This window comes from Apium graveolens, chromosome 6 (assembly GCF_009905375.1).
Source record: "Apium graveolens cultivar Ventura chromosome 6, ASM990537v1, whole genome shotgun sequence".
Taxonomy (NCBI): Eukaryota; Viridiplantae; Streptophyta; class Magnoliopsida; order Apiales; family Apiaceae; genus Apium; species Apium graveolens.
This window is the reverse complement of record NC_133652.1, coordinates 26202366-26217653: the sequence shown is the minus strand read 5'-3', so window position 1 is coordinate 26217653 and position 15288 is coordinate 26202366. Positions and strand designations below refer to the sequence as shown.

At 30.8% G+C, this 15288-nt stretch overlaps 1 protein-coding gene across 1 annotated transcript; it reads left to right on the top strand.

Moving 5' to 3' along the window:
* The first annotated feature begins 1326 nt into the window (after window positions 1–1326).
* On the top strand, window positions 1327–4763 carry LOC141663756 (glycosyl hydrolase 5 family protein-like). The gene is made up of 4 exons (XM_074469567.1): window positions 1327–1577; window positions 2231–2929; window positions 3441–4038; window positions 4224–4763. The coding sequence occupies exons 2-4, from the start codon at window positions 2390–2392 to the stop codon at window positions 4655–4657; spliced, it is 1572 nt and encodes a 523-aa protein (XP_074325668.1). The 5' UTR covers window positions 1327–1577; window positions 2231–2389; the 3' UTR covers window positions 4658–4763.
* The last annotated feature ends 10525 nt before the right edge of the window (window positions 4764–15288 follow it).

Below are 15288 nucleotides of genomic sequence, written 5' to 3'. Positions count from 1 at the left end.
GGACGCGTCAACATTGGTGAAATTACTTGGCAAATGTGGTCTTTTGGCAATGGAAGCTGGAGGACGCGCCCGTCTCTATCAAGACATATCTTGTCGTTGTGGCATGCTGTAAGAAACAGTTGTTGAAGAAACAATGTTGGCTTTGTAAAGGTGAGGACGCGCCCAGAGTCTTAGGACGCGTCCTGTGTTTGGTCAATCACTCTCAATGGTGACTTTAGGACAAGGCTTGCATGGAGAGGAGCGGTGGAGATTATTTTTACTAATGTATTTGTTGCAGGTACTCTTTGAAGAATTCCCTCCTTGAGACGGTCAAGGAGGGGGGTGTCCATGAAAAGCTTGAAGGCCTCCAGGGGTTTGCCTGATGATTGAAGGCCTCCTCCTGTATTCAACGGGTGTCCTCGTTGGGGATGCGGGGTTAATGTTGGTGTGTGCTTTGGAAGATCTGTTATTGTATTCAACGAGTGTCCTCGTTGGAGAACTTTGGAGTCATCCTGCACTTTGCACCCAAGAGCTTGGGATCACCTGTCATGTTATCTGGTGGGTTATCCTCATTCGGGGGATAAGGATGCGTCCGACACTTGGGGTGAACCGTGACTATACCTGCGTCCGTAAATCAAGGGAGATAGTTGTAGCGGAATGTTATTCTTGCACAGGGAGATGCACTATCCATGAAGTCCTGCGATTACGGATGAGCCTTGGGCCTTCGCGGTTGGGCCTCATAGTTGGACATTCCTGAAGCTAGCGGAAGACGGACTTTGGATGGGCTTCTACCGGGCCTAGGAATAAGAAGTCTAAGCCCATTAGATTTCTTGTTCCACAAGAATTACGTCAAGTTTGATCCCTATATAAAGGGTACGTATGCATATTGACAAGGTAAGAAGTTGAGAGCTGATAAGAGAGCCATCATTTACTCTGATCAATCTCAGCTTAAAATAACCACAAACCACCACACACCGCTTGATTCTCCGGCGAAGAACCACCGTCATAGATCTTAATCACGGCGAAAAACCTCAAACTTTGTTATTACCAGATTCCTCCGTTAACACAACTCATCCATCATACTTTCTTAGCATGTGCCCATGACCAGCACTAGTAAAAAGAATAAAAGATGAGTGAAAAATCAAAATAACAGTTCTACCAGTTCTACCTCAACAATAAATTTCTCCTCTATAATTGTTTATTTTTCCCGTTTCTTCATTCTTGTGCAAGAGAGATAGGAGAATATATTGGGTCGGCTGTTAAATGTGAAAATATTGAAAAAAGCGAACGTACTAGAACGTTTGTTAATTTTCCTCTAAAAGATACGTGTCAGCTAGTACGTGTCACGCGGCAGATGAAAAGGTAGAAATAATTAGATTGTGACTCACTTTCTTTCAATAAAGACTCTTCCCCCGCACACATTTGTATGTTTATTGTTTGTACAGAAGCAGGCCTTGGAGATCATAATTTAATGGAGTGGTTAAACTAGTGGAACCTTTCATATATACGAACCCAAATGCTAGGTTCATATAACAAACAACAAGGCATATTCATATAGAGAAACGCACTTTGATCAAATCAATTTCCATTTTCAAAAGGTATGTATGTGTATATTAATATGTTCTTGTATGTATGCTTAGTTAGTTGAGAAGTACATTTGTTCATGTGGATGTTACTTTTATTTTACTTCATATTGAATTGATATATGCATATCTGTGTTCTTAATATTTTTCTTATTTTTTTTTTTTGTAAGAGTTTATGGTTGCTAATTATGCTAAGGTTAAGTCTAGAAAATTTGTTTAATATCGGAACAATATGTGGATGATCTTGATATGTGTTTTTTTAAAGCAAGCATTCTTGTTCATTGTGATTGAAGTAATTTCTAGTTTGGTGATATGTGAGTTTACTAAGATTCTTATGGATGCTAGTCAAGAGAGAGTGATCAGAACTCTAAAGCTGTATTTAACACAGAAATACAGTACACACTAGATATTAAGAACTCATTTCGAACCAAATGTAGATGGTATATGTCCTAAACTCCTACTTAGAGTTTATAATATGTACCGGAATCTTACTTGGAGTAGTATCGAGGCTGTTTTGGTGTTAACAAAAGTGCGATAATCTCACAAAGCTATTCCATTATATATTCTAAACACAAATGCTATTGAGCACAGAACCACATTGCCAACAATTTAACTACATTGCATTTTTTTACTGACACAATAACTTTTCTTTGATTTACTGTACATAGGTTTTAGAGTTCAACATGTTTGTTAGTATGATGAAGATTAAATTGTCGATTGTGAAAGCAAAGAATTTCATTTTGAAGATCTTATGAAGGTTAGCCCCAGCTAGATTAGTTGGGGGAGTCGTAGCTGCCATAATAGCATTTCTTATCGTACTTATCCTTATGATTTTACTAAGCGACACCCATATATCATATCTTTCAACAAGTTCAAGATGGATCGTCAATGCAAAAACAGGAAAACGTGTGAAATTAGCCTGTGTAAATTGGCCTGGTCACATGTATCCCATGATACCAGAGGGTCTGAACAAGAAACCTTTGAAAAACATTACAGAAAGTATTTTTCAGATGGGTTTTAATTGCGTCCGTCTCACTTGGGCTACGCAAATGTTCACTCATGATTCGTACAACAAACTTACCGTTACAGAGTCACTTAACAGATGGGGTTTAGTAGCAGCCAAATATGGTATGAATATAAGCAACCCTCAGTTAATGAACCTTACACTTGTTGATGCACAGAAGGCTGTGGTTGACGCGCTAGGAGAGAAAAATATCATGGTTGTGCTTGATAATCATGTCAGCCTTCCGATATGGTGCTGTGATTGGAATGACGGAAATGGATTCTTTAAAGACGAGTATTTTGATCCAAAAGAATGGCTACAAGGCTTATCCATCGTTTCTAAACGGTACAGAGGAAACCCCACGGTATGCAAGTCTTATTAAACTATATGGTAGTTAGTAGTCTGTAATTATATGCTGGCCTTGATGTTTAATGGATTTTAAAGGCTAATGTGATTTTTGAGTGGTGGTTGTATTCTTACCATTTAGCATAGGACTGAATTTGAATGCAAGTTGCTTGTAGTTAATCATTTATTGGACTCAGAGATGAGTATGTAGACCTCTTTCTAATACTTTGTGTTCCCTGCGTGTTAGTGTCTGTGTTTCCTTTTACAAGCTAAAGAAACCAGAAAATGAACGAGGAAAAGTAAAAGACACATTTTGTTGCCTATGTTTAAAATTTAAGAGTAGAGATTATGTACCTTTTCAGTTGTTTCTCTTTGAATTTGTTCACCATGAAAATTTACCAAGCAAAGCAATGATGGTGCGTTTCATTTTATTTATGTGTCGGGACTTGATTTTTTTAAGAATAAGGTGCAGATGAATTACTGCAAAAGTATCAGATTAGGTGACTTTATAATTTTACAATGATAAACAGGTAGTCGCTGTGAGCATCAGGAATGAGTTACGTGGTCCACGTCAAAATGAGTATGACTGGCACCGATTTATGGAGGCGGGTGCAAATGCGGTCCACTTAGAAAATCTAGATGTTCTAGTAATTGTCTCAGGCTTATCATTTGAATCTGATCTCAGCTTCTTGAAGAAACGAAAACTGAACTTGGGAATGAATGTGAACAAAAAGTTAGTGTATGAGGCTCACTGGTATGAATTCGGCAATCCATCAGAAAAATGGATTTTCCAGACAAATGAGTTCTGTGCAGATATTACCCAATGGTTCGTGAACCAAACTGGGTATTTGTTGACTGGCAAGAGCCCAACTCCATTATTTTTAAGTGAATTTGGTAAGGATCAACGGGGAGTAAACGAGGCAGAGAACCGATACTTTACTTGCTTGATGGCATTTCTCGTGGAGAAGGATCTTGAATGGGCCTTGTGGGGTTTGCAAGGGAGCTACATGCTTAGAGAAGGTCAAATTGAATGGGAGGAGCCGTATGGCATGTATGATTTCTCCTGGGACAACCTAAGAAATTCCTCAGTGTTGCAGAACCTACAACTTGGTCAACAAATGATTCAAGGTATATGGCCATGTGGATACATTATTTTTATTTTCATTATTGATCACATTGACGTAATTTTTTTTTAGAAACAATGGCAAAACTTGTGACATTACGAACAGATTATCATTTTAATCAGCAGTAGTATATGTTGCTAAGGTGCAAATGCTGAAATACTAAACTGATGTACATTCTTTTACGTGCAGAGCCAACATCGGATCACAAAACATATTACTTAATGTATCATCCACAAACTGGGAGGTGTGTTCATGTAGGCAAGCATAACATTACCACATCAGATTGCTACAAGTTGAATCGATGGGGTTACAGTGGAGATTATGGTCCAATTAAGTTACTCGGGACCTCCACTTGTTTGACTGTTGAGGGAGAGGATCACCCGGTAAAGGTTACAAATGATTGTTCGAGCCTGAAGAGTGTGTGGAAGCTTGTTTCGAAATCAAGAATGCATTTAGCTGCCAAAGATGATAAAGGAAGAGACCTGTGCTTGGACTGGGACACTTTAAACTCGACAATAGTGACAACGAAGTGCTTATGTTTAGGAGATAATATGCAAGATATATCTTGGTGCAATGAAAATCCCCAACGACAATGGTTCAAGCTTGTTCAAACAAATATATAATGCCTATGTTTCATGTTTGTATAGTCATTTTGCTACGAAATAAATTAATAGAGGTAATTCCTATATCCAGAGGCGTATTTTATTTTCCATTATAAACTTTGCACTTCATTGGCATTACGAAAAGGCCTTCTTTGGTGTTGCAATCTGTTAGACAAATGGTTTGATAGGATAGTATTTTAAAGAAGCTTACCTCATTCCAATTCCAATTGTTATTGTTTTTCAGAGATTTTAGACACCCATTTCAAGATGATTAGAAATTTTGGTCATATAATTTTTCTTAAATTAAAATTTAAACATTTTACTTTTTCAGGAAAGGAAAATTAAAAAAAAGAAGAAAAGAAACACAATTTATACTCTTTATTAATAAAATAATAAAATAAACCACCTATAATTTGGTGCTAAAATTATTAAAATACCAAAGTACCAAATTTGATACTTAACTGACATAAGTTGACTTGGCTTTGGGGGCGTTTCTCCATGGGCAATGCCACCTTAAATCGTTTTTTTAGTCTTCATTATTTCCTTGATTTATCGAGCTCTTGAAGATCCTTCTTTTAAGATCTAGGACCCATGACTTATGTGTATTAAATGCGGCAAGGGAGCTAATGAGCTCGTAGCTTTGTTTATCACAAAACGAATTTAAATTTTATTTTATTTTTAGTTAGTATTTATCCAATCGTCTATTTACTTAATAAAATAAAAATATTTTTAAACGATTTGTAAATTATATTAAATATTTATTAAGTTACCTTAAATTAAGTAAAATAACTTATATTTATTTTTAATTTAGAAAAACTACAAACTACTAAGTAAATTAGTAACACGAATTTGCTTATATTCTCTGTAAACTTTATTTATTTATAAATTATATTAAAAATTTATTAAGTTACGTTAAATTAAGTAAAATAACATATATTTACTTTTATTTTGAAAAACTACCAACTACAAAGTAACTATTAACACGAATTAACTTATATTCTCAGTAAATTTTATTTTCTATAGTATTATTTTAAAAATAATTAAGTAACAGAAAATGACTTTAGTAACATTTATTAACTTTTAAACTAAAAACTATTGATTTAACGATTGCATTTGTTACTATCTATCACAATGTTTATTTATTTTAAATTAAAAAATATATTTTAACAGTAACAAATTTATGGGCTGTATTTGGATTATATTAAATAATATTGAATTAAGTTTAATAACATCTATTTACTTTTAATTTGTAAATTAATTTTTATTGATATTTAAGTAATATTAAATAAACTATATTGAAAAGGCTAATTAACTTTGTTTTTAACACAAATCGACTTCTGTTCTTTGTAAAAAGAAATTAGTTAGTAGTCGCCTATTAATTTGTAAAATAAAAATATTTTTTACACGATTTATAAATTATATTAAAAATTTATTAAGTTACGTTAAATTAAGTAAAATAACTTATATTTATTTTTAATTTTAGAAAAACTACAAACTACTAAGTAAATTACAAAGACGAATTGACTTATATTCTCTCTAAACTTTATTTATAAATTATATTAAAAATTTATTAAGTTACGTTAAATTAAGTAAAATAACAGAAATTTACTTTTATTTAAACAAACTACTAAATAAAATTAAACTATTAACACCAATTGACTTCTATTTTCTTTAAACTTTATTTTCTATAGTATTATTTTAAAAATAATTAAGTAATAGAAAATGACTTTAGTAATATTTATTAACTTTTAAACTAAAAACTATTGATTTAGCGATTGTATTTGTTACAAAATATATTTTAACAGTAACAAATTTATGGGTTGTATTTAAATTATATTAAGAATATTAAATTAAATTTAATAACATCTATTTACTTTTAATTTGTAAATTTATTAAGTTACGTTAAATTAAGTAATAACTTATATTTATTTCAATTTTAATAAAACTACAAACTACTAAGCAAATTACTAATACGAATTGACTTATATTCTCTGTAAACTTTATTTATTTATAAATTATATTAAAAATTTATTAAATAACGTTTAATTAGGTAAAATAACATATATTTACTTTTATTTTGAAAAATTACTAACTACAAAGTAACTATTAACACGAATTAATTTCTATTCTCTGTAAATTTAATTTTCTATAATATTATTTTAAAAATAATTAAGTAATAGCAAATGACTTTAGTAACATTTATTAACTTTTAAACTAAAAATTATTGATTTAACGATTGTATTTGTTATTGTCCATCACAATGTTTATTTATTTTAAATTAAAAAATATATTTTAATAGTAATAAATTTATGGGCTATATTTAAATTATATTAAGTAATATTAAATTAAGTTTAATAACATCTATTTACTTTTAATTTGTAAATTTATTTTTATCGACAATTAAGTAATATTAAATAAACTATATTGAAAAGGCTAATTAACTTTGTTTTTAACACAAATAGACTTTTAGTCTTCGTAAATTTTATTTTATTTTTATTTAGTATTGGTCCAATCGTCTATTTACTTTATAAAATAAAAATATTTTTTAAACAATTTGTAAATTATATTAAAAATTTATTAAGTTACGTTAAATTAAGTAAAATAACTTATATTTTTTTTAATTTTAGAAAAACTATAAAGTACTAAATAAATTACTAACACGAATTGACTTGATTTATATTCTCTGTAAACTTTATTTATTTATAAATTATATTAAAAATTTATTAAATTACATTAAATTAAGTAAAATAACATAAATTTACTTTTATTTTGAAAAACTGCTAACATTCGTAAACTATTAACACGAATTGACTTCTATTATGTTTAAATTTTATTTTCTATAGTATTATTTTAAAAATAATTAATTAATAAAAATGACTTTAGTAAAATTTATTAACTTTTAAACTAAAAACTATTGATTTAGAGATTGTACTTGTAACTGTCTATCACAATGTTTATTTACTTTAAATTAAAAAATATATTTTAATAGTAATAAATTTATGGGCTGTATTTAGATTATATTAATTAATATTAAATTAACTTTAATAACATCTATTTACTTTTAATTTGTAACTTAATTTTTATCGATAATTAGGTAATATTAAATACACTATATTGAAAAGTTTAATTAACTTTGTTTTTAACGCAAATTGAATTCTATTATTTATAAATTTTATTTATATTTTTATTTAATATTCATCCAATCGTCTATTTATTTCAAAAATTATAATATTTTTTAAACGATTTGTATATTATATTAAAAATTTATTAAGTTACGTTAAATTAAGTAAAATAACTTATATTTATTTTTATTTTTAGAAAAACTACAAACTACTAAGCAAATCCTAACACGAATTGACTTAAATTCTCCGTAAATTTTATTTATTTATAAATTATATTAGAAATTTATTAAGTTACGTTATATTAAGTAAATTAACATATATTTACTTTTATTTTTAAAAACTACTAACTACAAATTAAACTATTAACACGAATTGAATTCTATTCTCTGTAAACTTTATTATCTATAGTATTATTTTAAAAATATTTAAATAATAGCAAATGACTTTAGTAACATTTATTAACCTTTAAATTAAAAACTATTGATTTAACGATTGTATTTGTTACTATCCATCACAATATTTATTTACTTTAAATTAAAAAACATATTTTAAGAGTAACAAAATTATGGGCTGTATTTAGATTATATTAAGTAATATTAAATTAAGTTTAATAACATATATTTACTTTTAATTTGTAAATTAATTTTTATCGATAGTTAAGTAATATTAAATAAACTATATTGAAAAGGCTAATTAACTTTGTTTTTAACACAAATCGACTTCTATTTCTTTGTAAATTTTATTTTATTTTGATTTAGTATTAATCCAATTGTCTATTTATCTTATAAAATAAAAATATTTTTTAAAAAATTTGTAAATTATATTAAAAATTTATTAAATTACGTTAAATTAAGTAAAATAACTTATATTTATTTTTAATTATAGAAAAACTATAAACTACTAAGTAAATTACTAATACGAATTGACTTATATTCTCTGTAAACTTTATTTATTTATAAATTATATAAAAAATTTATTAAATTACATTTTTTTGACAAATGCAGAAAGTTTTCATTAAATTGAATATAATACAGCCGGAATAAACCCCCAACTGTCGATACAACCAGGTGATAAAACAAATAACATACTAAAATCAATTAGATGATTTGTTTCCTGATCGTTTAACACGTATAATTTAAAAATTCTTGAAGCTAAAAACGAAATCAAAAACATCCCAGGCGATCTAAATTGCACCAACATCTCTGAAAATAGCAACATCGCAATTGACCATATCACGTAAAAACTATGGTTAGCCCAATGTTCAGAAACAACAATCGCATAAAATGAGATTGGGGAAGCGGCGTCCCAGCTATCTACATGTCGGACACCAGTTATAGACATGCCGAAGGCACCCCAGTTATCTACATGCCGGATACCAGCTATAGACATGCCGAAAGTGTAAAGGCATAAAAGATGAACAATCTTTGGTTGTGAAAGGCGAGTTCTTGCAATAATCACCACCATCCCAGATTCGATACAGGTTTTGCAGATCACCAAAAATATCAGCAACTTCGTCCTCAACAGATCCAATACCAGATTAACCCAAGCATGACTAAGTAAAAACATAACAAACACTCCAAAAGGAGAGACAAACACACACTCCAAGAGGAGAGATACACAAATACCCAAAAAAAATTGGGTTTTATTGAAGATAGATCAACGAGAATAAAAGAAAATGAAGGGAATGGGGTTTTCCACCGGAGAAAACAGGTGGAAACCCTCGATTTACTTGAAAATGAACAAACCCTAGGAGAGGGGAGAGATGAGGGAGGCAGGGCCTAAGTTAATTTATTAAATTACGTTAAATTAAGTAAAATAACATATATTTACTTTTAGTTTGAAAAACTACTAACTACAAAATAAACTATTAACACGAATTCACTTATATTCTCCGTAAACTTTATTTTCAATGGTATTATTTTAAAAATAATTAAGTAATAGTAAATGACTTTAATAACATTTATTAACTTTAAAACTAAAAACTATTGATTTAAGGATTGTATTTGTTACTGTCCATCACAATGTTTATTTACTTTAAATAAAAAAAACATATTTTAAAAGTAACAAATTTATGGGCTGTATTTAGATTATATTAAGTAATATTAAATTAAGTTTAATAACATCTATTTACTTTTAGTTTGTAAATTAATTTTTATCGATAATTATGTAATATTAAATAAATTATATTGAAAAAATTAATTATAAGATAATTATCAAATTATATTAATTAATATTAAATTACTAAAGGACAAATTTGATTCATAAATTAGAGATACAATTTGTTTGAAAAAAATAAAATTAATATATTATATTTTTATATCAAGTAAACTACAATTATAGTGGAAAATTTTAAAATCCATTCCATTCTTTTGTCCCGATAACTTGCGAAGCGGACAATCACTTGAGATTTAAATATAGATGATGTATTTACGAGCTGTTGATATACAAACTGTCGACGATCCTGCTGTATATTTGGCAGTTATAGTAGGTAAAGAAAAATTCTTTTTTTTAATAATAAAGTACAGAGTTGTGTCTAATGGGGTCAGGAAGAACAAATTTAACCTTAGCGTTTAAATTTGTTGGAGTAAATAACAGATAGATTATATTAAGTAATATTAAATTAAGTTTAATAACATCTATATCTATTTACTTTTAGTTTGTAAATTAATTGTTATCGATAATTAAATAATATTAAATAAATTATATTAAAAAGGTTAATTATAAGATAATTATCAAATTATATTAAGTAATATTAAATTATTAAAGAACAGATTTGGTTTATAAGATAAAGATACAATTTGTTCGACAAAAATAAAGTAATATGTTAGATTTCTATATCAAGTAAAACAATGCAAAAGTAGAATTATAATAGAAAATTTCATAACTGATTCGATTATTTTTAACCACATAACTATATTTTGCAAGTACCAATTTAATATTGATATTAATATATTAATTTTATTTCGTGTTTTGCACGTATTATGATTAATTCTCTACAAATATTAATTCGATATTTTTAGTCTCGGGCCCGTGTGTGGCACAAGTGTTAGTCCCAAAGTATCGTAGAAGGGGGGGTTGAATACGATACCTACAATCTTTTTCGATTCGTTTCAAGTTCTTCGTTAAAAGTACGGAATCAAAATAACACAAAACAATTCGAGGAATATATTGTTTTATTAATATAAACCTTGAGGTTGCTACAATCTAATCAAAATATTGATTAGCTACAATAAATTCAGCATCATAACGGTAGGTTTACAAGAGTAATAAATGTGAAGCTTTAATGGAGCTCTCGTAAGCTTTCTGTGTTTGCTGAAGAAGATAACTAACTGAATGAGAATTCATTCAATTTATTTTGTAGTCTTTCAAAATTCAATGGACAGGTGGCCAATTCTTGTCCATTAATTTCATTAAATTTGCTGCATTTCAAATCAGTGAATAACACATTTATGGCGACAGCTCTGCGGCGACAGCATTCCCCTGTGCCTTCTCTGTGGCGACAGCTTCCCCGTGCCTTCTCTGTGTCGACAACTCTATGACGACAAATTTGCCTTGAGCATTTCTCTTTGGTGACAGCTCTGTGGCGACAAGCTCTATGGCGACAGTTGCCTTGAGCATTTCTCTGTTAACACTTCTGTGGCGACAAGTACTCCTGTGGCGACTAGTATAGAGAGAGCTGTCATGACTTAGAGTATTTTAGCTCTTTGTCAAACCATTCTTCAATGTATCAATCATTTTTCTTCTGTAATTGAATCAAAATACTTTCTTGAATACTGATGTTTGGTGCACTGGTCTGGTTCACAAACAACTAGCATTGTGAGGATCCTAATTCAATTTGTCTTGTGTTTTTGAGTTGATACAGACTGATGTTTATCCATTGCTTCTTTCACTGAACCCTTCATCTGTAACACTTGAAATCAATACATACAACTGATGTTTAAAGTCCCTTGATGTCTTATTCTTCATGGCTGCTTGAACATGACAATGAACTTCTTCCCATGATCTGTTGGAGGACTTAATGAATCAATCACATCATTTGGTTCATTGTGTTTATCCTGTCTTCATCTGTATGGTTCCTGTGCTTCACAGTTTAATATTGTTTATCTGTTTCTATTTTCATGTTGAGTTATAAATCCTCGATTACATGTTACATTACATTATACTTTACAATCTCCCCCTATTTGATTGTTAGAGTTCGACAAGCAAATCCCTAAGGATAACTCAACTGATAATAAGAAAAAGTACGAACTTTAAAACATATAAAGATATTAAATACATTCTGGATTACATATTCATTTCCAGATTTCTTAAGATACAAATTACAAAGAAGTGTTCCTCTAGCCTGAACATATACTCTATGTCTTCTTTGTCTTTGTCCTCTTCTGCTTCTTGCTTCCTTCTCCTTCTTGAGGCTGGTCGGATTTGCTCTTAAAGGCTTTCTTCTTAAGAATTGAAGGTTTTGGAGGAGACTCTTTCAGCTCATTCAATCTGGCTTATACACAATCACGAGCTTCTATCTCAAGAGCATTGACTGGAGGTGGATTATTCAGTTCATGAAGTATTATCTCAAGATATTTGACTTTGGTGCATTTAGGAACAAGATCAAATAATAGAGATGATTTTCTTGACATTACGAAGACTGTTATCCTTTTAGGATGTCCCCGTACTCTCTTCGTGTCATTGATTGACTCTTCTTCCAATACCTCATCAAGTATCCTTATGATTGGGATCAATGCAAGTTTATCCTCCTTACATGTGGAGAGCTTGACATCCATTAAGGCTTGATAAATTGCTTCTGATAAGCTTGTTCAGAAATCATTGATCTTGATCTTTGCTTGATTAATCTGAAAGACTAGTTCCCCTTCACTGTTAGGATGATGATAGGTTTACTATCTTTTAGAAGATTCATTTATGGTTCTCCATTGATTAGCACTATCTCATGATAAGCTCTTCCAACTTTCCTCATGTCCTTCTCTGTATCTCTGATCATTTTGTCATTGAGTCTGTAAGCATATAGAACTTCAGCAGCTTTAAGGTCTGCTTCTGATCTTTTGACTCCTGGTGCCTCCAGTTTTGCTCTTTTACTCCTGAGTTGACTTTCAAGAAAAGTGAGTTGTAGATATCGAATGGATCTCAGATGTTGGTCAGACATAGTGATGTTTTGCAATCTGTCATCTACAACTACTTTGATCACGAATGGATACAAAAAGGCTTGAGGAGATACATTCATCATCATTCTCCAGAGTTTGTCTCTGAAATAGTCATTCTCATTCGATTTCAACCATGGGATTTTTGAGGCTAGGACAAACAGTTCAACAATGTTCAACTTTTTCAGCACACTAGTAGACACTTTCATCCGTAGACCATCTCTGTGATTGATAGTGATCTTCCATCCATTCTTCAGAATGTTCACAGTAGTTCCAATGATTATTTTGCTGAACTGGTCATAGAACTCATGGATATTCTCATACTCCTTTCTGTAATGTTCCACAATTTTCAGCAGATTAGAGTTACCAGGGTCTGAATAGTGATATATTTCTGGTTTGTCCATCTTCTTCTTTATATCTTCCCATTTACTTCCTTTCCTGTTAGCTCGAAGATATGCTTCTCTCTCTTCTCTGTTCCTCCTTCTTTGAATAGCTCTTTGAATTCTTGCTTTTGATCTTTCCATTTCTTCTTGAATCTCTATATAAGAGCGATTTATTTTCTCTAGAAGTCCATAGAACAAACAGTCGTCTGAGAAAGCATCTTCATCTTCAAATTCTTCATCCTCAGATATGATCTTCCTTTCTTCCGAAGCCACTTCCTCGAATCTTGGCTCACACCCCATCGGAACATCACTCTCATCTATTTCACCTTCTTCTAGTTCATCTTCAGAGAATAAGGGTTTTGGAGTATATATCTGAGACAACAGATTTCTATGAGTTGTGATGATTTGGCTCAGATGTCCTAACTGCTCCCCTGAGATGTTGCACTCTTTTTAGAAAATCTTTCCTTTAGGAGCATCCTTTCATCAATTCTCTCTTCTAGTTCTTCCTGTTGTGTATATGTTGTGTACTTGATGATTTCATGAACAAAACACCTTGGTAGATTTTACATAGTGAAATTATGTAGCACTCGACAGATAAGGTTTAAAGTCCCGACGGATGACTCAATATAGTCCCGACGGATGATGACTTATTATCCATCGAGTGAGTAGCTCATGTAACAATAAGTCATAAGCACATTTCTGCATACACATTATTTAGAATATGTAGTAGTACTTAAGTCATGTTGACTTTAGTTAGATATGTAGAATAGGTTGATTAATTTTACATAGATGATGTCTTGTAATTCTGCATAAGTGAAATGAAGTCAAGTGCCTGATTGCTACCCGACGGATAAACTACAATGAATTCGACGGATGATCAACAACCCGACGGATGATCAATAACTCGACGGATGATCAATAACCCGACGGATAAAGAATTCAAATATCCGTTGACAGTGACAACACAGTCACATGCGTCGAGTGGATGCAAATGGAATGTGGTAGCCTATTCAACTGGGTTTTCGAGAATAAAGAAGCATTGTCATTTCAATGCTATTATGAAGATATTCAAAGATGCTGGAATAGAGTAATGAAGTAGCATTGTAATAGACTAGATAGTTTTTGTTTTATTATCCTGTCTGATTACTTTGTAATCTTGGTGATATATAAACCAAGAAGTAGCAACTAAGGAATAATATGAGATACACGCAGAGAAACATTTGTAAGCAGAATTCTTAGCATTTATCTGCATTCTTAGTTGTTCAATATTTGTAAGCAACTGCGAGCATTTTGCACACAGAGTTCTCTCGATATATTATATATATCTCTGGTGGAATCATTCAAATCCACCAGAAAGTTTTTAAAGACTCTTGTTTTTAATTAATTGTGTTTTGATTCATTTAAGTAACTATTCCGCATTGTGCTAATCAATTCACACTTATATATATATATATATATATATATATTCGAGTTAGAATATTTTTAATCAAGAAAAAGTTTCAAGAATTTCATTCAACCCCCCTTCTGTAATTCTTGTTATATTGTTAAGGGACTAACACTTCCTCCATCTCATCTCCAAATTCATCATAAGTACCAGCAGTCTGAAAGGCATCTTGAAGTAGGTTAACAAAATCATCTACTTTTTCTTGTTCTACAACCTTTTTCTCCCCCTCAGTTGGGTTATCCTTCATAGCTGGTGTTGATTGAGCATGTATGGTTGAAACATGGATCTCAAGAGAAACAGGCAGTTGCTTACTGACTGAGGTCATTGGCCCAGTATTGGAAAGAGCTGCTTCAGATGAGACCGGGAGCGACGCTTGCTTGCTAACTGAGATCTTTGGCTCAATGTCGGCAATTGTTTTTCCTTTTCCTGTATGAGAGAGAGATCGCTCAACAAATTCCTGTAAACTAGCGAATGCTGCTTGTTGATGTTCAAGTTGATCGGAAAGACTGACGATCTGATGATCCCTGAGAGATAGTTCTGTCTGAAAATGTTGATC

Coding starts and splice junctions, on each gene's coding strand:
- LOC141663756 (XM_074469567.1), top strand. CDS start 2,390: ATGATTTTACTAAGCGACACCCATATATCATATCTTTCAACAAGTTCA. Junction 2,930..3,440: donor GGTACAGAGGAAACCCCACG/GTATGCAAGTCT, acceptor AATGATAAACAG/GTAGTCGCTGTGAGCATCAG. Junction 4,039..4,223: donor TGGTCAACAAATGATTCAAG/GTATATGGCCAT, acceptor TTTTACGTGCAG/AGCCAACATCGGATCACAAA.